This window comes from Jatropha curcas, chromosome 5, assembly GCF_041381405.1.
Source record: "Jatropha curcas cultivar XTBG-Jc1 chromosome 5, XTBG_Jcur_1.0, whole genome shotgun sequence".
NCBI lineage: Eukaryota > Viridiplantae > Streptophyta > Magnoliopsida > Malpighiales > Euphorbiaceae > Jatropha > Jatropha curcas.
Genome location: NC_143155.1, coordinates 19,494,681 through 19,521,506, shown reverse-complemented (window position 1 = coordinate 19,521,506; position 26,826 = coordinate 19,494,681). Strand labels below are relative to the sequence as shown.

Genomic DNA, 26,826 nt, shown 5'->3' with positions numbered 1-26,826 from the left:
GGGTTTTGCTATTCTTTCTTCGCAAAAAAAAAAAAAAAAAAAAAAAAAAAGGCTTGACAGGCGTTGTAGCTGAAAAATAATGCTGAATTGGCATCATTTTGAGCAGAAGAATAAAGTGGCTGATGGAATACAAAATTCACTATATTTGATAATATAGAAGTAAATGAAATGAAAATGCAAGCATAAGGAATGAAATGAAGTGGAAATTTTTATTCTTATATTGAATTTGAAAGAGGGAGAAGCTTTAGGAATTTGAAAAGGAGAACTCTAGGAAGAAGAGAAAGTAATAATTTGTATTGGGTTCAATTAAGTACCTCACCCCATATATATACATTAGTAAAATTTGTATAGGTCCTGATTAATAAAATAACCAATAACTTTAGTACTTATGATGTGTTTATGAAATAAAAAAAAAAAAGAATAGAAATTCCTTCTCTGTTTCATCCAATTCTCTTAATCTGTCTCCTCAGCAAAGTTGCCAAATTGCTAGTTCAGAAAAAAATTAAAAAAAAAAAAATTGCCAAACTACTAAAGTTTCATAATTGAGTGCCAAATCCACCAAAAGAGAGGAAAAAATGCACTAATTTTTTAATATGTACTTTAGCTCTTTTTTTTTCCTTTCTTTTAGCTAAAAAATATTTAACTAGCATCTCATTAAACAGACATTGCTAAAAGGAAAGCCCCTTTGGTTAGTGATGCACTCGTAATATGGGGTTTCAAGACGATAGAATAATTCCTGAACGTGCTATATATGATAGTCCAAGAAGCTAAAACCAACCAATATCATTAAATTCCACTGCCGCAATAGACAAATGCAAAGATACTCAAAAAGTCGTAACAGTACAAAAGTTAACGCAACAAAAAAAAAAAAAAAAAAAAAAAAAAAAAAAAAAAAAGTCTACTTAAAAATTTTCTACAGTATGAACATTTTGACTTGTCGGAAAAAAAAAAAAAAAAAAAAAAAAAAGAACAAAAAATGGGTAAGCTACCTGTTCAATAGCATTAGCTGAACAAGTACTGGCCTAAGCCAGAAAACTGGAATTTCAAATTGGATATATGTACACCCCAACGTGATAGACCAAATTTTGATGATAAAATTAGCTTCCAGACTATGGTTTTAACTTCTTTTCATCTGCAGAATCAGATCCATACTGATATTTAATAGCAATTGGTGCAAGATCTATGCATTCATGCAATATTAATAATTATTAAACTGAAATAAAATTATGGAAAAATCTAGTTTAATTCCCAAATGGAAAAAGAACGAGGAATATAAGAGTTAACCTTTTGAACTCGGATCCTCATGCACAAAGAAACTTGCAGCAACAATTACATAACAAAGAATGAGCATTAGTCCTTTGAAGTAATTAGAGGTTCCTTCCTGCAAACATAAAAACAAAAATAACAAAAAGAGGCTTCATTGAGTGAGGACATAAAAATATGCAAAACAATTATACAGCCAGTTATAAGACTAGTTATAGGGTGACTTGCTGACTGATCCAAGCAAAGAAGCGTGAGATTCCACAATAAATTACGCCTCCTGGCTACATTCATAGTCTCAAAGTATACTGATAAAGATGTCACACCAAGAGTTTGGAGAGCTTACCACCAAAAAAACCTTAGTAATAAGCATGAAGCATTTAAATACCTGAAAGAGTCCTACGTAAAATAAGAGATTAGCTTTAAGGTGGAATTAGAGTTACCTAATGGAATTAATGTATCTGATGGGATATGGATGTCAATAGGAGTTGATTGAGAAGGATAGAGAGGGTGTGAAGTCTCAGATAACTCTCCTTTGGGAAGAGTTATGTCTCTATTTGAGCTCAAGTTGTTGTTTTGGTTCTTGGGATTATTTTCTTTTTTTGAGTTTTTATTTTATTTTCACTGATAATTCCATTGATCATCAATTCAATAACATACACAGCCATTGTGTTTACTGTATATCAGACACTTTCTTTGTATTTTTCCTTAATGGTTAAAAGATAGCATCCTCAACTTTGATAAATGGCCTAGTACAAGATTTTCGAATACAAACCTGCAGAAAGAAGGCTACAACTATAACAGTTATGAAAAGTGTTGCTGTTTCAAAAAGTTGGAAGTTCAAGTCCATAGGCTGCCCCATCATCCAACCAACGACAACACAAAAGGGAATCTGCAGTAACAGCAATACCAAAGATTTTAAGAAGACAATATGCCATAAGGAAGACATTATCTGATGCAAGAGATAACTACCAGTATATTAATTAAATCAATATTAGCCATGAAATATAGAATTGTAAATATCGGATTACATCTTTCCATGATGATGATATAAACCATCACTAGTTCTTCTCTTCAATATATAAGCACACCCCGCAAGGTGTGACACTTTCAAGGTCATTTTCTTCTTCATTGGGAGAAGTTGAGGAAGGTAGGTGATTGGGAGAAGTTACAGATCAATACTGTGAAGCAGTGGAACCTCCAAAATCTCAGGCTGACATAATTCACATAAATAGGCTAACTTTCCTCTTTCCAATTTTCATCTTTCTCATCTTTATTTTCTTCAGGTGAGCAAAGAATGTTAGATTTCTAAAGACTACCAAGTGTGAATAGCAAAATTCATCACTTTATAAATCACTATCGGCAACAGGCGATAAGATGCCAGCAGAAATGAATCACAGAATTATTGGCATTCCATTGATGTTAAATAAATTTTATAATGGTAATACCCATTATTCATTAAGAAAATTCAAATTCAAAGGCTCAAGAAGTCTAGAATCATGATCTAGAATTTGTCTAGGATTTATCCTAGATATTATAGCATATTTCTAGTCCTTTTACAGTTTCATTCATATGTCTATTTTAATACATAAGTTGCTAAACAATAACTTTTTAAGACTAAGGGGCAGTCTGTACTTTCAGTTTTCCTGGAATTTTGTACATTTCTAATATTTATATTTATTTTTAAGTCATTTTAGAATCCTTGGTGGTTTAGGATAATAGTAATACTTATTAGTTTATTTTGGGAGTCTAAATCCTTGAAGGATGAGATCTAGTTTTGAAGTCCTAGGTTTGAAGTAGTTTGGATCTACAAATATCCATGCTTGTAATGCTTTTAATCAAGTTCTCAGTCAATAAAATTACTGCTTTATCTTTGAGTTGTTTGATGCAATTCTAACCCCAGAAACTAGAAAGTGTACTTTCTTGATAGAAGTGAGTCCTAGATCCTACTAGTGTGATGCTAGAAGTTTATTTTTGTTTGCTTAATTTTTTTTTTATTTTCTAAAAATTTTTTCCATACTGATATTTGAGTTCCAATCCTTGATTTCAATAAATCCTAGCCTAACATCCTAAAAGTTCAAGATTTCCCAAGCTGTCCTTCATCGTGAAAATTTTAGCTAATCTTAACAGCAATGCAGGGTTAAACAGTAATTCAGACTTAAAAATGATTACCCAATCCGGGACTTGTCATGAGGGATACCAGGTAAATGACTTCCTAGAGGACATATTTAGAAATGCAAAACTATTTATTAGGTGATGCATAGCGAGTGCTGATGCAATCAAGTCCAGGAAGAATTCCTTTATGTAAGAAGCAGAAAGTCACCCTTAAAGACCAAAAATTTAAATACCTATCTACAACTGTATACTGTTTAACACTTACTGCAAACATAGATATCTGTGTTGATGACCCTATTGCCACTCCTAGTGATATATCCTGCACAGAAACTATGAATCATAAAACAACATTGGGAAGCATAAAAGTGGAAGAAATTAAAAGGGAAAAATAATTCCTACAAGCTTGTCTTTCATGGCAAACATGATAGCACTTGCATGCTCTGCAGCATTTCCAACAATTGGAAGCAAGATAACACCAATAAATGCAATTGGTATATTCCATGCCTGAGATGCACCCTACAAAACAATCACCCACCAAAAAGGCTTAGAAAGACACTGAAATAACACAAGTAAAACTCTAATTCTACTGCAATCTAATTATGAAATCTTAAAATAGATTCTCTTGGAAAATACATTTCAATCTTAGAAAATTGTAACCCCCAAAGAATGACCAAAAAAAAAAAAAAGGGCAATGAAAAAGTGGGAAATCTTTATCTGGGAGGAGAGAAATATATGCCGCTGACTGAGTGGATGATGCTAATCCAATCTAAGCCATCTTATATATGTCTACATTAGGTTGAAGAAGCCTAAGATAGCTATCTACCTAAAACCATCTCACCATGTTGCCCCATAATGGAGACCAGCTCATGCCAAACCATATGAGAAATTAATGGAGATCCAATCAGCATTTTACTTAAATATGACATAAAGTTTCTACAAATTTATAGCAAGATCTCTAGCTTGTAGATATATGAGAAAAGGTTAAAAGAAGGATGCCCTTGAGAAATCAAGTAATAACCAAAAGATTCATTAAAAAGCGTCTAGGCATTGATTTGATCAAATCTGAGAAAGGCCGGCATGCAACAGTCAGAAAATTACCTCTATGGCATCAACTAAATATTCTGATAGAATAGAAATCCAAGCTGTCATTATTGCAAGCCAAATTATTGATTCCCATTTGGTGATCTCTGGAGTTTCACCATCATCACCATCAGTGCTCTCCCCATGTTGACTCACTTCCTGAGTATACAAAATATACCACATCAACCGCATGCCACAGAGTAAAGCACAAACAGAAACAATACCAGTAAAAATAACCAACCTCTTCAAGAGGTTCATATCTATACTTGTCATTCCTTAACTGGAAAAAAAGATACGCAGTATACACCACAAGCATAACACAACTGCTAAACCTTGAAAGAGCCAACTCCGACTTTCCATAATGCACCTCTGTGTGTGTATAATGCAAGACAGCAGGGAACAACAGTCCCATAACAGCCATCAACAGCAATCCCGAATTTACAATAGCAGTTGCCTGCATATCTACTTATTTCAGCCATGGAAGAAAGAGGCAAGATAAAGAGCCAGAAAAACATTGATTAAAGAAAACACTAAAGATAAAAAGTTCTAGCATATACCTTGTTAAAGACCTGTTCCTTCTGGTGACATACAAGCCCACCGCAAAAGAATGCACAACCGAGCACAAGCAACATGTTTGACAAAATAGAGCCCAATAAAGACAACTGAACAACACGTATCATTTGACTTTTCAGTGCATAAATAGCAATAATCATTTCTGTTGCATTTCCAAATGTGGCATTGAGAAGACCACCAACTGCAAATACCATTTCAACGTTTCAAAGATGCACAAGAACAAAATCAATTAATGAAAATATTTGCAGATGCAAGCGAACATTGCAAATAAACAACAGATCAAGATAAAATTCTATACCTGTTGGCCCTGTGAAAAAAGCCAGTTGCCTGTATCAGAGCATTGAACAAGCGATATTAGCTGCTAAAAAACTGAGTATCACTTGATAATTAAGAGAAAGAAGAAGGAATCCTTACTCTGTAGCATAACCTAAGCGCTCAGCCAAAGGTGTTATACCCAGCAAACTCAGGAAGAAGACCCATCCCTGTGATTGACAACATATTAATGAATTGTATTATTAAGCAAGGCATTTGATAATGCAAAACAGAATATAGAAAAATATAACTCACATTGTGGCCACTTAACATGTGGACGAGGATTGCAAGAGGCCCAAAGGGCATGAGCAAATTTAGTTTATTTGAAAAAACTACAGTCTTTATGCTCCTATAGACACCACTTTTCCACATCTTGGTACCACTTGCTTGAAAACCACCAGACATGGATCCAAATTCAGCTACATGATTAGATTGAATCTTTTGGGCTCCTAACTCTGAGCTGAAAAGACTCTCATCCTCAAACTCATGTCCAGATCCATTTTCAGCTAGTGATCCCAACTGTTATAACAACAATTCTTTGATAAGAAATCATCATTTGTATTGCAATCAAGGGGACTTTATATACTTCTTACTTATATGGGAGCTAAAAAATTGGACTTAATACAGCAGAAAAAATACAAAATTTAAGCATCAAGTGCTGCAAAACAAGGTTTTCACATCAGTTTCTTAACAGAAGAAAATGAATAAGCTACTTACTTCAAGTTGGGATTGAAGTCCTACCGCTTGTAACTTGTAATCCATCCCCAGGAATTATAAGAACAAATCTCTTGCCACATCCATGAATAAGCACCAGCACATGGAGTATAGACAGTAGTTTTCTCAATTCCAAAGAAAAGGGTCCTGGATTCACAAGCCAAGTTAATGCAATAAAACAAGCAACCTAATACACTCCTAAAAGCATTTAAGTTATCATACTAAATCTTCTCTATTAATGTAACCATAATAACCATTCAAACCACCGCAAAAAATAATAAGTAGAAGCTTTAAGATACGGTTGTAAAATTTTCATTTACTTTTTTAAAGAAAAATTTAAGAATCATAATACATGTCCATTTGAAACAAATGCAAATAAAGCATTAAAATTATACAAAAAAAAAAAAAAATACAATTTACACAACCCAATAGTGTCAGAAACTGAAATCACAAATACCCTAGTATGATTTCACTCCTCAACAATAATATTGCAATAATACACCCACCCATTTCTTGTACAGATCAAGTAGCAGTAAACTATCAGAAACCATTAAAATATACAAATCAAGAATCCAATCAAGAAATCAAACAGTAACAGCAGAAAATGAAAGCTTCATGAGTACAGGATCTGAGAAAAGAAACAAACCTTTGTCCTTCGACAGTTGCAGAAGAAGCAGTAACCGATGAAATTCAAATACAAATCCAACCAAAACCCAAAAAGGAAAACCCACCAAACACCCTGGATGTGATACAATGCTTTGCTTTAAATTATTAAATCAAAATAATTATGGAGCAGAAAAGAATTGAATTTGACCGTAAGATTAGTAGTACATAGTTTACTATTTTTGAACAAGATGGATGGTACAGCGGATCCAATTTCCAGTTATTATTTTATTATTATTTTGTTTTGTTTCAGAAATATAAAGATATTTTATAATTTCTTGTCAAAAAAAGATATTTTATAATTTAGAAAGATACCTTTTTTTCTTTTGTTTTTTGTCTTGGAAACTTCGAGGAAGTTTCATACGAATCGTGAAGGCACGCACGCACGACAATCGGCTGGGCATTAATTACTATTTTGGCCTTCTTTAACAAAATTAAATAAAAGGTAACTAACATCATTCACTATTAATTTTAATTTAAATAATTATTGACGAACTAGAAAATAAGAATAAAAATTGCAGTCGGCCAAAGCAGGCCACCTCCATACTGCGAATACACACAGCTCATTCAGACAAGCTTCTATTTTGTTATCTTCCTATGTTTTCTTAAGCTCAAAGATTATTTATTAGGAGATTTGATCGGTCGAAATATCTTTATGGGCTACATCTGAACTCGTCAAATTAATCAAAACAACTATGGTCGAGAAGCTGAAACTTGAGACTTCTCACTTCTAATATAAGTGATGAGGCTAATCAGACCACGCTTGATTAACAAAATACTTTAATTTTTTTTTATAGTATTTCATTTCTTTTATTGTATAAAAATTGTTACATTATTTTTTAGTTAAAATATTACAAGTTATATTATTATTATTACTATTATTATTATTATTATTATACACTAGTATATATATATATATATATATATATATATATATATATATATATATATATAGGTAACTATAAGTTGGGTTCAACCAATTGGAAATTTTGGTTCAAAATTAGGATGGATTAAAAAGGACTAATTCAGATTTGGATTCCTCTTTGGTATGGAATCACTCAAAAAATATTGACAATTAGTATAGATTTGGGTTTGAATCTAGATCTAAATATAATTTCATAATAGATTTAAATTCGAATTCTTCTCTTTTAATACTTCAAAAAAAAAGACACACTAAATAAATTACTTATTATTACCTCTGTTTCTATAATACTTATCACCATTGAAGTTTCACGTTCTTTAAAAAGACCATTAAATTTATCTAAGTTACAATAAATTATTGAATAAAGTGACTATATTACCCTTAATTTAATACTTCATTCTTTAAGAAAATCATTAAATTGAAGTAATAAGTATTGATATAAAGGGTAAACATGGAAAAAATGAATTTATTACTCCTTGAAACCACAAACGTGACAAGTATTTTAGAATAAACTATTTTTTCAAACGTAACAAGTATTATGGAACAGGGATAGTAATACCTAGCTAGATGAACCCGATTATATAAGTATCACTTAGTCAAGCTATATGTTGCTCCTTTTTCAATTATATATTTGAGTTATTATTAAAAAATATATATATATATATATATTTCGATCAAAGTGTTGATTTAAAATTGTTAAAATTTATTTTTAAATTGAATTTTCACATTTTTTTAGAAAGAAAATTTCATGTATGTTCATTATTAGTTATAGACTCACATTTTTCACATTCAGAGATGGTTATGTATCAGATTCAAGTTAAAATTTTTATTGTTGGCATCCAATTCACCAATAAACAAAATATTGATTTAGGGTCATGTCCGAATTAATATATATATATAATAAATAAAAACCTTGCTTTTTAAAGAAAAAAGAGAAAAAAATTAATCAAGTCAGATTCGAATAAGCTCCGAGTAGTATTGGTATAGATCTATGTCCATCCTATTTATAAATGGATAAGGTTTTACTGACATATTGTTTTAATGAAGGTTATTTGGTGAGCTTGGATCGTAAAGTAAGGTAAAAGAGAGATTATTTAGTTGTTTGGGAGGAGGATGGCTTTATAAAACTTATTTGAGCAATTGAAATCCATCTAAACACTCCAAATCTTCTGAACACTTTATACAAGCAATCACTTGTATTCAAAAAAAAATATAATGACGCAGAGTACAACTATAGTTTTGGAAACAATTGAAGCTTTATAATGTGGTTTATGAGCTACCATATACATTGTTAGTTTAAATTGTTGGCAGGCAAATCGCAGTAATTAGGTTGGTTATTATCTTTTTGAATTTCTTTGTGTTTTCAATATTTTATTGAAATAAAATATGCATTCTCCACACAGTACCTACCCATCAATCTCTGGGTACATAAAGATAAATAAAATTCCCCTTATAGGACAATGTTTACCATCCAAACCAAAATGGAGTCTGAAACTGCATAGAAGCTAGAATGTTGAGTTCCGAATTCAATTAGTTACAAAAGCAAACAAGCTGTAAATAAAGTTCAACGAGGCAAATTAATTATCTATTTCAATCACACTAAATGATGGTATTTTCATATAATTATCTGTTTCAATCACACTAAATGATGGTATCCTCATATTTTTTTTTCGAATAATCACCCTGAAGTTGAAGATCAGTCATTAAATTATGTCGAAAGAATCCAGTGAATAACTTCTGTATTTGATACAACTAAACTAATTCTTTTACACTGTCTTCACAACTTTACGAAGTGATTTGAGAAGGGATATAGATGGCTTGCGTACTGTGTGGTTGAGCAGAATCATAAGTGTCAAAAGGGTTAAGGCTCCAGCTTGATGTGAAGTGCCAAGTGATACAGGCACGTATGATAGAAGTGTCGATAATCCTAAAGTGACCTGTAAAAATGACAATAATGCATTTTACACCAGGGGAAAACTAGTTATGAAGAAACAACCATGAATGCCATTTTTTTTTCTTTTCAACAGGGAAAGCATGCATAGATTAGAAACACAATTTACAGTGAAAAATCACCTGAAGAGCAGCCATGCCAACTGTGCTTCCAATTAAAGATCGCACTGCTGGATGTATTTCCAACTTTCTTGTGAACCACCACAATGCACCAATGGACATTAAGCTTGTAGTTGCAAGGATACGATGGTCAAGCTACAAGAATTGGAGAAAATTTATGCAATTTAGAACAAGAACAAAAATTTTTTATATATTCCTCTAGACCATGTCTACAGTTAAGAGAATTTCTTCACAGTCTCATTTGTTTTCTTTGAAAACTTTCCTCTTTCTCCTGGAGTAGTTCAAATGTAACAAATAGCATTTATGCAATCATCAGGAACTCCCGAGACTACTAGTCAGGTAATTTACCTGCACCATTGATGTTTCGAATTAGTGGCTTCATTTCAAATATATCATCAGGAATCCACGTATCGCCCATCTTGGGGAAAGTGTTATATGCATGCCCCTGAATTGCACAAGAGAACCATAGTAAATTTTCTTTTGTCCTTCCCCTATAGTGGACGATATACCGCAGATTCTTGCGAAAGAACATAAGCAAGACTGAGTTGGGTTTGTCAGTATCAGAGTATGCAGTCGTAGAGAAGCCAATGAGAGCGCTGAGACTGCATCTGAGATGAGTTACTGAATTTGCTTCTACTGGCCGCCAACAAGTTGGCCTTTCGTTACAAGCAAATCCAACACCAGCTGCAGATAAATGACAGAACAAGAGATACATGCACTTCTTTTGTAACTTTCATTTTATTTAACTAGTGTCTGATTTTTTTATTCTATTCCACTTTATATATATGTAATGAAGTCGTTTCTTTTGTGTTTTATATTTTAGTTTTAGTGGGTTTGTTAGCATGCAGTCGTAGGAGGGTGGGCACTGGGCATTTAGCTAGTTTTAACTATAGGTAAAAAAACTAAAAAACTAAAAAAAAATTTCTGATTCTCCTCTAACACAGAGTATGATTTTTGTATAACTCAATGCCAAAACAGGTTTCCAGGATTAGGGGAGTAAAAAAACTGATTTATCGAGCTAAATCGAGGTTATTCGGTAAAAAAATAGTTTAGTAAAGCCGTAAACAATATGATAAATTTTTGAACAAAATAGGTAATGGTTTAGTAAGAACAAAAAAAAAAAAAATCAGAATTTCCAATTTATTAATGTACTCAAAATATGTGTTGTTTTATTTATTTTTTATTTTTTAAAAAAGCTAACCCTAATATAGTGAACCAATCAATTCGGTAAATAGTAAAAATTCCATCAACAAATTTGTGATTTCGTAAATTTGTAAATCAGTGGGTAAACTATAAATACTCAAATTTGTAAATCAATTCATGCAAATTTAGTAGACGGCTACTTGCAAACTACCCGCTAAATGTCCACTCCTAAGGAACATAACACCTTGCCCAGACTGTGTTTTCTGCAATTTGTCCAGGTAAAAAAAAAAAGAAACGAAAGAAAGAACAAAACTTCTGCAAGCAAAATTAATTCATTGATGCTAGAAATCATACAGACTGAAAAAGTGTCTGCATGATCTCCACTTTTATGCATATACATGAATATGAATAAAGGATACTACAACAGCAAGTTGTCACAGATACAAACGTTTTGAATCATCCTAAATACATAAATATTCTATAATTCTACTGTTACGTTCCACAAGTACAACTCTTCCTCAGGAACTCTCAACTCCAGAGTGATCAAACCAGATCCTTCTTCATATCCGAACTCCATTTCCTCCGAATCAACTGTTATCTTCTTCGGCCGAGTTGATGAATATGCTCCGAACAGGCCACAGCCACGGGCTTTTATGCAAACAGCTGCATTTGTCTTTGAATCATATTTCAACTCCTTAATAGCCCCTCCTGAGTTGAACATCTTGAGTAGACCAACCGGAGCAAATTTAGCCCCATTGGGTAGTTCTTTCACAGGAACAACTGTGAAAACTTCATACTCTCGAGACTTCAATGTAAATGGCATTGTTGCATCCTTCGAAAGATAAATTACTTCTCCTGCAATTTGCATTACAGAAACCTAAATTTTATGACATTCAACATAACTAAACCAAATTTTGTCATTTATAATTATTTATTTTATATTCGTTTATAACAAATAAGGGGTGCACGCATAACTAAGCATAAAATTTGACCAAACCATGGAATGTATATCATACCACCAAGATGAGAATATAGAATACTATCCCCAGACCATCCATCACCGGCAACTTTAGGTAGATAATCGACATCCTTAGCTCGAATAGAACCAGTGACTTTAGCCGGCTTTTTATCATGAATAAGGTTTGTTTTCCCCACCTTACACCATCCAGCTCCTTGGCAATTGAACACACCCAGGACTCCAGTGAAATCATTCAGATTCCATATCTTCAGAAGACTGGAACACCAATGGTAGTTTTTTTAGCAAAAAGAGTAAAAGCAATACATAAAATCTCCAAAACATCTTAAGTCAAATTTTTCAAAAAAAGAAAATTTCTTGATTACCTTTTACCATCTCGAGCAGGATCGGAAAATAAACAATCCCTTGTAGGTCTTCCCGGAAGTTTAGCCCTCAAAATAGACCCATCAGATAGCACAAGCTTCTTCAGTAGATTAAAATCATGTTGTCCAGGCTTGTCACTGCAATACAGAGGCACCTAATTAATACAAAAATTTTACTGTGGTTGGCTTGGTTTCATTATGTTCATGACAAGTAACCGTACCTAACATAAATGGCACATCCTCCGACTGCACGAGCTGCTCCATGGTATTCAGCCATTGGATGTAAGCTCTGCCAAAGCCAAACAAATAATTGAATGATACCGATTTTTTTTTTTTTTTAAAATTTCTGGAGCTCAATATAAATGAGAAATCTAATTTTAAGGGCTTACATGAAACATGTCCCAGTCAGGCTGCATAAATTCTCCAAGAAAAATAGTATTATAAGCAACTGATGCAATATGAATTGTGTGTGATGCCGGGTCTCTTGGCCAGAAATCATCTGATGCTCTTATAACAGCCGATCGTTTTGCACTGCAAAGAAAAAGACAAAAATATTAACAAATATTGAAAATAACAAGTTTAAAAATGAAAAGTATAATATATAAGGTTAAGAGAGAAACTAGTTACCTGTACAACCCATCTGTGTTGTGACTCATACAAGAAATGATTCCATTGTCAGGGAAATTCCTTGCAATTGATGCCTCTAGTGCTTGATGGTATTTTCTAGCAAGTTTCACTCTTCCACCATGACCTGCTCCGAGAGTTTCAAGGATATTCTGAACATCAACTTTGACACCATCGATTCCAGCAGATGAAAGATATGAATGGAGTTCATTATAGAAGTTATAAACTTTTTCCGGATTCACAAGCCCAAGTCCATTCATTATGATACTTTGCAATGCATCACAATGCTCATTTGATTGAACACCAGGAGATGAAATTGGATATGCCATCTTAGATTCATAGTGTTCCATTTCAGTTACACCAGGTCTTACTCCACCCCAATACCCAGTAATTGCGTGCCAAACATAAACATACCTGAAGATTTATGAAAAAAAATGCATCATTAGCATCAAAGTTTGCATCAATCTAGGAATTTGGTTTGTATATATGTTTAGTCAGGAAATCATACTTAAGATCATGTTTTTCTTTAACTTCTGTGACAATATGGCGCAACCCCAATGCCGGATCCTCTACTCTGTGCCCCTCTTCACCATTTTTCTGGAATTTGTGATTCTCCTTGATATGGGTTAATCTGTTTGAGAAGCTGAGAGGTAAAAACACCATAAACAGAAATTTGTTAGCTTAAAGCACCAGAAAACTAATTATAAATAAAGACCAAGAACAATTTACGATGATTCAAGTAATTACTTGGCTGTATTATCCGCTTTGGCTTCAATACTAGAGGGATCCATTCCAACCGATTGCCATCCATCGTCTATTATAACAAACTTGGGACAAATTCCACCTTTCTGTAGGCTGCAAGAATCACCAGTTAATATTAGTATCAACTTTCATGTGCTGGAAAATATTGTTCTTTAGAAATATATATACCTTTCCAGTCCTTGCTTTACACCCTCTGCAGTAACATCAGTGTAAAAAGCATCCCATGTGCACCAGCCAAACCAGTTCAGCATGTCTGGCATCTGAACCATAAAACATAATATATTTATAATGGATACAAATATTTACAGCAATTAGAAAGAAGGGAAATAAAATACCTTCTTTCTCTCGCGATGAGAAAAGGTTTGCAGATGTCTTTCAACTGTCCTGCAAGAATTTGAAGTTTGAGTTTGTCAATTAATATAATGAATAACTGTTATCTTTTCTATTGCTATCTTATCCACTGTTTGGCATAAATGAATTGAATGCATAATTCACTTATAAATAACGGAATTTGATTTGATTTTGTTGAATTTCATTTATACAAAATACAAAAATATGAAAATCCAGTTTGTGAAATTCATTTATAACAAAAAAGCCTTCTTAGTCACAATTCCTTGATAAAACTGGCAGTAGGAACAGAATTTATTAACTTTCAAATTTTATATTTTGCAAATTCTCAGATTCACATTCATTATTATCTAAATCCGAAAGCAGTTTAATGAAATTTGATTTTCTACTCAAAAATCATGGAATCACATTTAAAGGTGAGTTCTTCAAAAACCTCCAAACCCAACTAAAGAAAATCAAAAAAAAATATATATATATATATATATATATATATATATATAAGCTAAATTACTAAAAATAAATTAAAATGAACAGAAAATTTTATTATGGAAATTTTACTTACTTGACTGCATTTGTAATGACATCAAAAGGATCAGATCCAGCAGCCACAAAAACCAAATGATTACCGTCAAATTCATCGACAGTAGGATCTCCTGCACAGTAATAAAGAAAGCAATTTTTTCAGTTCAATAAGAGCAAAAACATCTAAAAATAATAATTTGATACAGTTTATAATTAATTTAATTTTTCTTGTACCGCTTTCCAGACAAATTTCCAACTCATTTCTTTCATTCCCCTGAAGAACAGCCCTGAAATCACCCTCAAGAATCGGCAAAAACACAGTATACACAGCAGATTGGTTATCTCCAATCTCGTCAAAATGAGAACCATCCTTTGCTTCCACAATCAGAAATTGGGTCTCAAAGGGAATATCTTGACCACAATTTCCCATTCTTTGCGTCATCCACCATAACTTGAACCGAAAAACACACATAAACCGCAATCCACTGCAAATCAATTATGTTTGAATGAGATTCTACTTACAAATTGAAAATCTATCGCTTACCCACTTCTTAAATCATCACCCAAATCGATATTGCAAGCAGCTGAGAAATTTATTTCTTCTCTTACTAGCAACAAAGAATTCAAAGACAAGAGAGAGAGAGCATACTCAAGCTTTCCAACAGGGAAGACTCTGCGGCAACCGGTTTGATCAGATCGGACACCAATGAAAGCTCCATTGACAAAAGCATCAGCAGCTGCGGGTGTGATCTCAATATTGTCATGAACATCACTCAAAACACAATTTCCTAAAACCATCAACTTCCCATTAGCCACTGTTATTCCTGCCCCGACCGTCATCTTCTGTGTTACCTAATAACAGAGAAATCTAATAACCAAAAATGAAAGGCGAAAAAAAGGAAAACAGCAAGGGTAAGTTGAAAGAATGAGGTGGTTTAGATAATGAAGATGGTATTTATAGGAGATGAACCGGGAGCTATGTTTCTCTAAGGAGTTGCAAATTTCAAATATTGCAAAGCAGGGACTCCGTAAAGGAGGGCAAGTCCTTCCTCGGTTTCTGTGTTTTTATAAATTAAGAAAAAAAATTTAAATATTTTTATCCATGGCGGGAATTAATTATTGGGATTTTTTTATTTTTTTAATAAATATAAAAATTAATTGCCAACTTTTAGTGTAGTTGGGTTTCAACAGCTCTTGATTATGAAAGGTTTAATCAATTTATGATTGTTGTCATTAAACCAAATTTATCCTACAATAAAAAAATCTTACAAGAACAATTGCACATCTTTTTGTTTGACAAGACATGGATGGACTGAACTAAATTGCATGCATGTGAACCGCCGACCTGACCACGTAACCTTCACCGTTGGTTTTAACTTTTTATATGCTTAGACGTCGGCCACCTTCCGTTACATTCAATGCCATGTCATGTCTGACGCATCAATGCACGTGAGAAATTATTATTTTATACCTGATTTTAATTAGAAATTCATTAGTACATTGCTAAAATTATAAAATTACTCAATTTTAGAAAAAATTTGTGCAGACAAATTCAAAGTTAAATTACTTCAAAGTTAAAAAAATATTTAAATTATCATGTTATTTAAATATTTTTTAAAATTTATAAATTATACTTATAATTTGAAAGCAATTTATATCTTTAAAAGCTAATTTATACACGTATAATGAGTTAGTATATTTCTAAAAGGATAACTTAAAAATATGTTTTTTAAAAAACATATTTTCTTCACTAAAAAAAATAATTTTCAAAAAGTAACCAATCATGAACGAAACAAAAACTTAGATGGCTCCAAAAAATGTAGTCATCGGTTAATTTAAGCGAATTGAATTGAATAAATATTTTTTTATGATAATTAAATTCAAAATTGAATAATATTAAGTTGATTCAATTTTAATTTAGTTGGATTATTTTGAACTGAATTAGATATTTGGGTGTAAAAATCAATTAGATTATATATATATATATATATATATATATATATATATATATATATATATATATAAAATAGATAAAATTGAATTGGAAAAAAAAAAAGAAACTAAATGGTTTTCTCTAACCGCATCGATGATTGATTAAATCACTGAAACATTTGATCAAACCGGTTCCATTTAGAACCAATAATCGCTCAAACCTAGAAACATGAGATCACTTCTGAAAAATATCTTGGTCCTGAAGTGGAGGCACCGTGTGGATTTACGAGGCTGACTAGTTTTGACAGTTTTAGCACTTCCAAAATATCTCCTACTCCTTTAAATTATGAGCGTTACGTTTCTTTATGACGTGGCAGTATAACTATGGTTAAACTGTGTATGACTGAAATGATTTTATCTTATCCAATAGCTGTTTACTGGGTTGGTGAGAGAATTTGATCACAGTTTGCATTTCGCCATTTCTTGAATGGGAAATGACGTGTAGATGAGTTGGAACCTCTGAATTCAATTTTATAGACCTAATTTTCCAAGGAAAACATGAAAATTCCACTTCTTGTACGTGAAAGTTTTTTCTTTTAAAAACATATTTCAAAAGATTGGAAACACGTGTGATTTAACACTAAAAGAAAAAAAATATGTGAAACGATGAATAAAAATAACACAACATATTATTGTGTATACAAATTTATTTTATAGATTAATTGATTGCATCTTGTATTGTTTATTATTAATTTCTTAATTTGCTTTTAGTGAAGATACATTGCACATAAATTGAGGAGGGGGATTTTGGTATTTTGATATTTGGATTAATAATTGGCTATTTTCTTCCTTTTTTTGTGTGTGAATATATATTTGTCTATTTGTTACTACCTTCAATAATAATATTTGTCACATTTGAAATTTCACGTCTCTTAAGAAAATCATTAAATTTATCTAAATTACAATAAATTATTAAGTGGATTAACTATATTACTCTTAATTTAATACTAATTTTCTAAAAAAACCATTTAATTGAAATAATAGTGATTGGTCATATATAAAGGGTAAACATGAAAAAAAATATTACTCTTTAAAACCACAAATGTGATAAGTATTATAAAAAAGAACACTCCTGATAAATTAAATTCTAATTGCTTAATTGAAGTCTGATCATGGTCTTCTATTGAATTCATGTTCTATTGTTTTTTTTTCTAGTTAAATTTATTAATTTTAATCATTCAAATTTTATAGGTGGCACTAACAATATAAAAAGAAATTGAGGAAATAACACAACATTGAACGTGTAGATATAATATTGCTTAATTTAAAGGATAAAAATTATCTAAACCTATCAGCTCATTCACATACTAAAACAATTACAATAGAGATTTTTTTAAAAATTATTTTTTAATTTACCTTTTTTCCCTGAGTGAATAATAAGAAATACCATTGTTTTTTTTTATATATATAAAAAAAGTACTTTTCATTGGTTTATCTACGGGCGGGTTCATAATACCAACTTACCATAATAATATATACCCTTTTGAATAATCCACGTTGCTTCCATGAGACTATGCAATGCATAGCTCGGTCTTGAACCAATTTTGCATCGAGAAAGGGCTTACATTCAAACTTGAAGAAGAGTTTATGGTTGTTTATAGGCAAAAAAATGGGAAAAAATTTCAGTTAAACTAACTTCTTAATCCTAGTGTAAATTCTGTACTAATGATAATTTTGACATTTTAAAAATTCATTAAGATAAATAGTTTTTTATTCCGTCAAAGACTAGATTTAAAATAAGTAAATAATCAATAATAAAATATATCTTATTTATGACTTCTAATTTATTTTAAATATTTTTTTAATTTACAAATCAAATCAAATATATTTCACTTATAATTTTCTTTTTAAAAATATATTTGATTGATTTAAAAATAAAATCAAAACACCCTCTTATTATTTTCATCTAAAAAGTGGGTTTGAAAGCTAAATCAAACATTCTAAAATAATACAATTAATTATGGGTCAAATGCATACTTTGTCCCATGTATTTTGCTAAAAAAACCTTATGCCCCCTATAGTTTGCGGGAGACCATTTTTGTACCTCAAGTTTCATTTTCTGTTATAGTCATGTACCTTGCCGCGTTGGCATAAGAGCGCGTATATTTACTCACAAGGTTGAACGTGAGGGACTTAATACACATCTAATGCGTCAAAACGACACTGCATTCATCTTTTTCTCCACATTAAACTTGAATTTGACATTCAAACGACAATACATCTGCAACATTCAAATAATAGTCTGTCTCTAGGGGTGGCGAAATTACAGTTCCTAGAACCGGAACCGAAACTAGTGGGAACCGGAACAGGTGGCCTACGGTTTGGTTTAAAAATATTTAAATAAATTTTTAAATAAAAGACTGATTTAAATAAATTTAGCTTTAAAACTCTATTTGTTTCTGTAAAATAATTTGCAGGAAAATAACTTGTTGAAAAATATTTTTCAAATGACTTATTTTTCGTTGTTTGGTTGTAATATTGAAAATTAGTTACAAATATTAAAGTCTTTATCTCATAAGACTATAAAAAATATTAATAATAATAGAAATTTTATAATTTAAAAATTTTATTGTTAAATATGAAAAGAATGCAAAAAAATATAATTTATGAAAGCCGCTGGTGGCCGGTGGTCGTGGTCAGTAGTAAATGGTGACTGGTGGTAGTGATTATGATGATTAATAAATTAAAAAATATGAATTTATAAGATTTGCTGTCCAGAAAATGTTTTGTTCTCTCGAGAAATAGATGTTATTTTCCTTAAAAAATGATTTAATTTTCTTTTGACTAAGAAAATATTTTCTGTAGACTTATTTTCCTAAATGCCACAAACAACGAAAATTTGTGAAAAATATTTTTCTGCAAATTATTTTACAAAAACAAATAAATTTTTAGATTCAAAGCGAATTTATTTTTTGCCAAAGTTTTTTTCCGAAATCAAATCTATGTTATTGACTATAGGCAGGATTCATGAAGCACGGATGGAGAGCATCATCACTCAGGAAAAAAAACGCAGACAATAATTAATAAAAAATAGTAGAAAACTGATTCTCTGGAGGAAAAATGGTAAAACATGTAGAAAAGAGAGAGAGAGAGATGAAGAAAAGAGATATCAGCAACTTTTCATTTTTATTTCTTTTTTTCTCTTCAATCTAACGTGTAGAATAATATGAAGTGAATTGATGTGCACGTATCGTTATTTTTTATCGTGTCAAAGCGTGTGTACTATAAACGTTTTTTCAACTCTAGCGAGAGACATAATTATAATAAAAAATAAAACTAAAGGTACATAAATAAATCTCCACAAAATTTTTTTATAAAAATTCACGAGATAAAATATGAATACGGCCGCTAATTATGGAAAGTAATTTTCATTCCATGTCATAGTTGAGTAATGTTATGTAATCATCCTAGTCGCTATCTCTACGGCTGATTATAAAGCTTATTGCAGTTATACAATTAATCTAACATCTAATCGATTAAAATTTTATTTTAAATTTTTATGATTAATGCTCTTACCAAAATTATTAGTTTAAAATATACAGAACGTAGAGAAAAAGTTGATGGAAATCTGCGAAATACACGTGTAGCTGAGTCAGACCTACACTCAAAACTGCGTGTATCCTACGTGGCAGTTACATCAGTTGGAGTGTTTAACAGCTTTCGTGCAGTTGGTAGCGAAATGGACGTGGACGAGGCAGCGTAAATGCAACCGAATGCACAACATCTTTTACTCTGAAAACAAAACAAATATTTGCATTATTGGAATTACTCATTTTTGTCGAATGATCAAAACCACATGATTACTGATGGATTCAAAAATATATTTTCATACCATGATTTATAAATATGTTTATATTATTTTTTTACTTAATCATTAAAAAAACAATCTTTTTTTCCCTAATTTTATCAAGTATAGGATTGAATATATATATTTTTTATAGTAATTACAGTCTTCATCTAGGAATATAGTTGTTAATGGACTCCATCTATAGATAACCTAAATTTATCTTTACTTGTCAATTTTAGCTTCCATCTAAAGGATTAAAAAAACTAATAATGAATAGTTGTAATAAGATCGGATCCGAGGTATGAATGAATGAAGACACATGCATGTGAGTGACATGGCAAATGGCACAGTGTTGCGACACATGTCTTATTAAAGAAAATTCAGTAATATATATTATTATACATAGAGGAAAATAGAAAAATATTCAGTTATTTTTATTATTTGAGATTAGTAATTTTAATTCTTAAAATTTAGGAATGATTAGATATATTTTTTATTATAGAATTATATATTTTCCACTAAATCTTAATTCTTAAATTTTAAAGTTATTTGGATCATTTTTAAAAATGAATATATTTTTTTATTTCATTAATAATAATTCTTTTTATTATCCATGTTTCTATTTTTTTTTTGCAAAATTTTTGGTAGCGGGCCACTAACGGAAGAATTAAAAATATTTGTCAAAATTAAAAGCCAAAATTTTAGGTTTTTTTTTTTTTTTTTTGGTCAATAAACCTTTTTCGACGTAACGTGCCTACATGCATGTGAAACTTTAAGATATCGTTGGCAATTAAAAGAATCGGTTAAATTAAAAAAAAAAATATAAAATTCAGGTTGTATTTGGCTATTAAAAATATTTTTGAAAAAAAATCGTATTATGTAGCAATATATAGTATTTTTTTTAAATCTGTTTATATACTTTTTTGTTTATAAATTTAATTATGGTCAACATAATTTGTTTTAATGAAAATGAAAATGAGCAGTCATGAGGCAAAAAGTTGAGATTCAACACTATAATGTCACGTAAAACTTAAAGGGAATGAATTACGAATTTTATGGGCTAAATCATAAAAAAAAACCTCAAATTTTGAGAGTAATTTTAGTTGTATCGTAAATTCAACTTTTTTCCCCGGCTACCCTAAACTTCAATTTTAGTTATAATAACACGCTAATCTCAAATTGTATCCAATACTAAAATAAAAAATCATATTTTATTAGTTAAATTGGATACAATTTAATGGATAAAATATTATTTTTAAATTATACGCATTATTAAAATAAAAATAATATATTCCTTTTAAAAATGAAATACTATTTATTTATTTATATAATTAATATTGACAATAAGTCATGATTTCATAAAATAAAATTATACCATAATGAATAAAATCTATTTTTATAAGATATCTAATTTAAGTATAATTTTAATAGGCCCACTAAATTTCATACTTACAAAATGACAAAATAAAAACCTAAACTAATATTCTATACTTATAATTAACTAAAATTTATTATTTTACTTAGCTTTTTATAAATTAGAAAAAATTTTTAATGAAGATTAATTATGTTGTTGTTAAATAGTGAGTTTTTTATTTATTAAATTAGATATTATTTAAAATTAGAGTGCTATTCGAACTAAAATGAAAATTCAAAATTGTGGAAAAACAAAGTTAAATTTATAGTTAAATCAAAATTACGCGCAAAGTTTGAGGTTTTTTCAAAGATTTAGCTGAACTTTATGTTACTTTGTACTTTTTCTAACATGGGATTCATCAATTCTTCGAATTCCAACCCCCTCAAGTGTGAGCCCATACACGTTGGGCTTGGTCTTTCCTCAAATTGAAACATAAAACATTTAAAGCATGTGTGTTTAGTGCTAAAAGTTTTTATTCCAATGTTCTATCTTTCCGAGAATATCTATTGAGTTTTTTTTTTTTCTTCTAAAATATAATTTATTAATAATAATATTTAGTATTATAAATATTCATATTGATTTTATATAGAACTTTATTATTAGTATGTCTTTGATTTTTTTTTTTTTTTTCTTGGTAATAAAACGAGAGCAAAAGCTCTGAAAAAAGTACACACCTCCTAGAATGAATAGGCTATACCAATACATTCATGAGAAATCCAAGAAGCTAAGCCGGTAGGTGGGATCTCAAGGATATGAGTTCCTAAAGGAACTTGACTAGTAGCTTTCGACAAGTAGTCGACACAATAATTTGCCTTCCTGTGTACATAAGAAATCCCACAGCTCCAATCTTCCTGCATGAACTTTTGAATGGCAATAACCAGTTGATTGAGGAACCCAGCTGGCTGTGAGCTACCCTGAATAAGCCGAACCACAGACAAATTGTCGCATTCCACCAGCATATTACACATATTATCACTCTTAGGCAGCTTTAATCCTTCAAACACAGTCCAGAGCTCAGCCATAGAAACTGAACAGGACCCTATCTTGGACATAAAACCCGTTACTCATCTTCCCTCATGATCCCTAATAAGTCCACTCCCAAAAGCCTACTGCCCTACCACAGACGCGTCAGAATTAAGCTTTAAGAACTGATGGGGGAGGTTGCGAATATATCGACCCCCACTGTTTCATAAGGTGAGCATTAGCCAAGCCCGAAACATCGCAATCCGGACTATAGATAGCATGAGCAAGGCGTCTGATATCCTTAGCAAGCAAAAACCAGAAATGTGTTATTGCTTAAAAACCCATTTTTTTCGTTTCTCCCAAATTTTCCAAACACACACCCCAAATAATGTTCATCTTTTAGTTTATTTATATGTTTTTAATAATAAGATTAAAATTTTAAAAATATAATATTAGAGTAGGTATGATAAACCCGACAAAAAGAGATCAAATCCTTACAAATAACGGAAAAAAAACTTCAAATATGAAGTTACGTTTGACCCGGTCGAGCTTACCTTCGACCCGATCTCAAGTACATTTTTTTACTTATATCCAAGTAATAAGAAGTTAGTCGTTTCTTTTTTCTCTCAAAATCTAAAAGCTTTCTTTTCTTTTTTCACAGGTGGTCATCCATTTTCCTTTTTTATCTACTTTTTTTCTTTTAAATAATCCTCATATTAATATCTTTTGCACAGATTTAAGTTATTTTTATCCAAATATTAAGATTTATTGTTGCACATATCTTGAGATTTTGTTTTTAAATCTAGTTCTGAGTATAATGATTTTGTTTAGAGTATTTTATTATTTGGACAGTTATACAAAAAGAATTGCAGATCTAGAGTTTTTAATTCCATCTAATTTCCATACTCAGTCCTTGGATTGGATCGAATAACTCTAATGCCAATGAAGGAAAAATCATTTACAAATTTCTTCTTTGCAAAGAAATGAAATCTAAACCGCTTAGCAATTTCTTTATTCAAATCCAACTTTCACTTCTTGATAACGTGGGTTGGGCTTCCGTTATGGATAGACCCAACTCAAATCCAATAATTATCAAGTGATCTTTTGATTAATCTTTAAGTTAAAAGTAAATTTAAGTTTTCATTTATTAGAATTATAGACCATTAAATACAAATATTATTGTGCTAAAACTATAATTAAAATTTTGACAAACTTATAAGGGCCTTGATATATACAATAATCAAAAGTCTTACAATACATCTTCCTCCTTCTATACGTAGAACTTAAATTACAATATCGATACTTCTGATCCCAAGTCTTTATCTTCTAAATCACCCAATTGATCATGGATCAAAAGATAACGAATTGCTCAACTTTTGTTCTTCAGTAGTTTTATCATTCTCATTAAATTAGTCACACTATGATGATCTACCATCAATTTTGCCAATGAAATGTGGTGTAAAACATCATTATATGTAAAATCAAAGCACTAAATTAATTATTAATTCAAGTTTGGAAAACTAAATTCAAATTTGGTAGTTAAAAAAATAAAAATTACCCCTTTATAGTTTTGAAATTTACTCATTTTTTAAATAAGTTCAATAAGCAGAATTGAATTAAACTCGTTAAACTGTTGGGGATTGGGTGTAATTGTAAAATTTGAATTTCATTAAATAAGACATGGTTGTAAAATCAATGAATGCTTTTAGATTGAGTTGTAATTTCTTGAATTAGTCGTAACAAATTTGCTTATGTCGCATTATTTGTGCTGACATGTACTTGATGCGATAAAAGCCATATAAGAGAATCTATAATGTTAATATGGATTACTCTTATTTAATTGCCACGTGGAAAGATGTTTTTTTAAAAAAATGCTAATATATATTTGGTATAATGCTTTCCAATACTAATGTATAATTGGTACGTCAAGCTGAAGTGTCAAAAAAATAAATAGACATTGTCTAGTATATTTTCTGTTTCTAGAGGATATATTAGATAATGTGGATATTTATTGCTCTATAGTGATTGACTGTATATTAAATTCTAAATCTATAAAAGGAAAGAAGAAATATTGCTGCAGGAGGATCTAAAAGTAGTGCATTGGAGATGTTTTTTAAAATTCAATATCCATAAATACACATTTAACCACATCATCATTATTTTACATGATATATCAGTCAGAATCCACGTTGGGATTTGAGATACTCTAAGTTTATGTGCGAAGGTGAGAACAATTGATCTCTCTCTCTCTCGCTGTTGGGCAATAGTTTTAGCATTGACAAAATTAATACTCTATCTCTATTGATTCTAATGTTTGGTAACATATATTTTATAATAGCTTTTAGTGATTGAGTGAGCTTTTTATGAAACCTTAAAGCTTTTAATTAAAATTTTTTTCTTCAAATTTAGCTAATTAAACAATTAATGTCATTGTAGGTTAAACAACTAATTAAATGCAAATTTTTACCAAACACTTCTAATTTAAAATGCTACATAAACAATTACCAATTAAAACCTAATATCTACCAACTAACAATTGTTAAAACAATTAATATTATTGAACAGACCCTATCTCTCATTTTCGTTACTTTCGAGCAAAAAAAAAAAAAAACTAATAATTTACCATAAATGTATTAAAGGAATTTTTTTAATCAAGTCTCAACAGTTCATAAGCTGGTTGTCTAATTTAAAACCATCCCTTTAACTAATTATATTTGAAAAGAACTATAAAAAAAATTCAAAGCGTGTGCAAAAGAATCGAATAAAATGGAATTAAAGATAACATTCCTATTGGCGAAGGGAGTGGGTGGCCACCCACTACTCCCCAATTCCAATTTTGTTTTGCTCCTGAAAAATTTTTCTCTTTTTTTATTTTTTATTTTTTATTTTGCGCTCTCCAAATTTTTTAAAATTTCTTTTTACCCTCCAAAATTTAGTTCTCGGCTCCGCCATTACCCAATAGATTTTTCTTTCCTCTCATCTTTTAAATTTATAAAATTCTCTAATAATAAAATTTATTAATTCAAATTTTAATATTTGATATAAACAAAAATATTAGTTTGAATTTATAAAGTAATCACTCTTTTAACTAAATTTTATCAAATTAAGGTGACAGATATTATTATATGTAAGTGACATCCCACTTGTTTGACAAAGCACACATTCATGTTGATTCTAATAATTTATTATTAAGAAATTAAAGATTTTGTTATCAACAAAAGAATATTTCTAACTAAAAATGGGTTTCTTATCTTCTTAAAAAGTGAAATAAAAAAATAAAATAAAGTTGGTTTTCATACATAAATTTAATTAAATTGGGTCATTTTCATGTGGAAAAAATGTTTGATGGAACCATTCAATTAATAAAGAGAACGGGCGGGCGGAGTTTGCGGTAGACCATAACTTTCATTTTCTTATACTGCTTCTATACAAAACTCCCAACAATTAATAAACATCATCATTAGTGCAAAAAGATTAAATTAATGCTGTCCTAATCAATAAAATAGTAAGATAAATTAATGGAAATTCATTTCCTAATTTAAAAATATTACTATAATTTATGTCATGCATGACTTAAAATTTTCATTTAATTCTAGTAGAATATATATAATTTTTCTACCAATTTTTTAAATGATATGTTCAAAAGAAATGTCTTCATCTTCTTCCCTTTCTCCTCTTTTCTATGGTTATCCATGGAAAACTAAAGTTTTTAGATTCATATGTCCTTAGAAAAAAAAAAAATCAAGCTAATCATATTTCTTTCTTTAGATAACTAGTTAAGGGCTTTTTTTTTTTTTGGGTTCAATGAGAAAGAGAAGGCATGAAGGGATTAATAAAATGGAGAACTTAAGAGGTTATAGTAGTTGTTGATGGTATTTATTTCATGGTCTTTTCGATTCGTTGATGGTGCTCTATTTTCTGAACAAAAAATGTCCTACTAACAAAAAATTCACCAATTAGCAATCGATTAATATTCTAAAATCAGTCGCTAAATTCATTTGGTGATTGTTTTGCAAGAAACTGAGATTAGACGCACAAAAGCTGGTCGTTAATGTATTAGCAACTGATGTCATTATTCAATTGCAAAACTGCGACGGAGAGTTTCGATCGTTAATCATATCAAATTACTCACAAAATAGTTTTTAATTGATTATCCTTGACACACTCGCAACTTGGTCACAAATATTAAGCAGTCACTATTTCGTAGAAAATCAGTCACTAGAC

At 30.4% G+C, this 26,826-nt stretch overlaps 3 protein-coding genes across 4 annotated transcripts; all 3 read right to left on the bottom strand.

The window, feature by feature from the left end:
• Window positions 1–765: 765 nt before the first annotated feature.
• On the bottom strand, window positions 766–6,960 carry CAX2 (cation exchanger 2). Of its 2 annotated transcripts, none has more exons than XM_012223123.4 (13): window positions 6,701–6,960; window positions 6,058–6,201; window positions 5,596–5,859; window positions 5,443–5,510; window positions 5,327–5,355; window positions 5,013–5,209; window positions 4,697–4,909; window positions 4,474–4,614; window positions 3,775–3,891; window positions 3,641–3,694; window positions 2,036–2,152; window positions 1,285–1,381; window positions 766–1,132 (listed from the first exon to the last, which is right to left on the bottom strand). In XM_012223123.4, exons 2-13 carry the CDS (start codon window positions 6,100–6,102, stop codon window positions 1,110–1,112), a joined length of 1,365 nt encoding a protein of 454 aa, XP_012078513.1. In that variant the 5' UTR covers window positions 6,103–6,201; window positions 6,701–6,960; the 3' UTR covers window positions 766–1,109. The 2 variants fall into 2 exon arrangements, with proteins under 2 accessions (XP_012078513.1, XP_012078514.1); XM_012223124.4 differs by having other exon boundaries at window positions 6,082–6,201.
• Window positions 6,961–11,165: 4,205 nt separating this feature from the next.
• On the bottom strand, window positions 11,166–15,487 carry LOC105639153 (seed imbibition 1). Its single transcript, XM_012223122.4, has 13 exons — window positions 15,096–15,487; window positions 14,681–14,931; window positions 14,487–14,577; window positions 13,912–13,960; window positions 13,745–13,836; window positions 13,562–13,669; window positions 13,323–13,457; window positions 12,818–13,228; window positions 12,580–12,721; window positions 12,412–12,479; window positions 12,194–12,328; window positions 11,869–12,086; window positions 11,166–11,707 (listed from the first exon to the last, which is right to left on the bottom strand). The coding sequence occupies exons 1-13, from the start codon at window positions 15,284–15,286 to the stop codon at window positions 11,331–11,333; spliced, it is 2,268 nt and encodes a 755-aa protein (XP_012078512.1). The 5' UTR covers window positions 15,287–15,487; the 3' UTR covers window positions 11,166–11,330.
• A 6,829-nt stretch (window positions 15,488–22,316) lies between these two features.
• LOC149496336 (uncharacterized) lies at window positions 22,317–22,661 on the bottom strand. Its single transcript, XM_089721327.1, has one exon. The coding sequence runs from the start codon at window positions 22,659–22,661 to the stop codon at window positions 22,317–22,319; it is 345 nt and encodes a 114-aa protein (XP_089577453.1).
• Window positions 22,662–26,826: the final 4,165 nt, after the last annotated feature.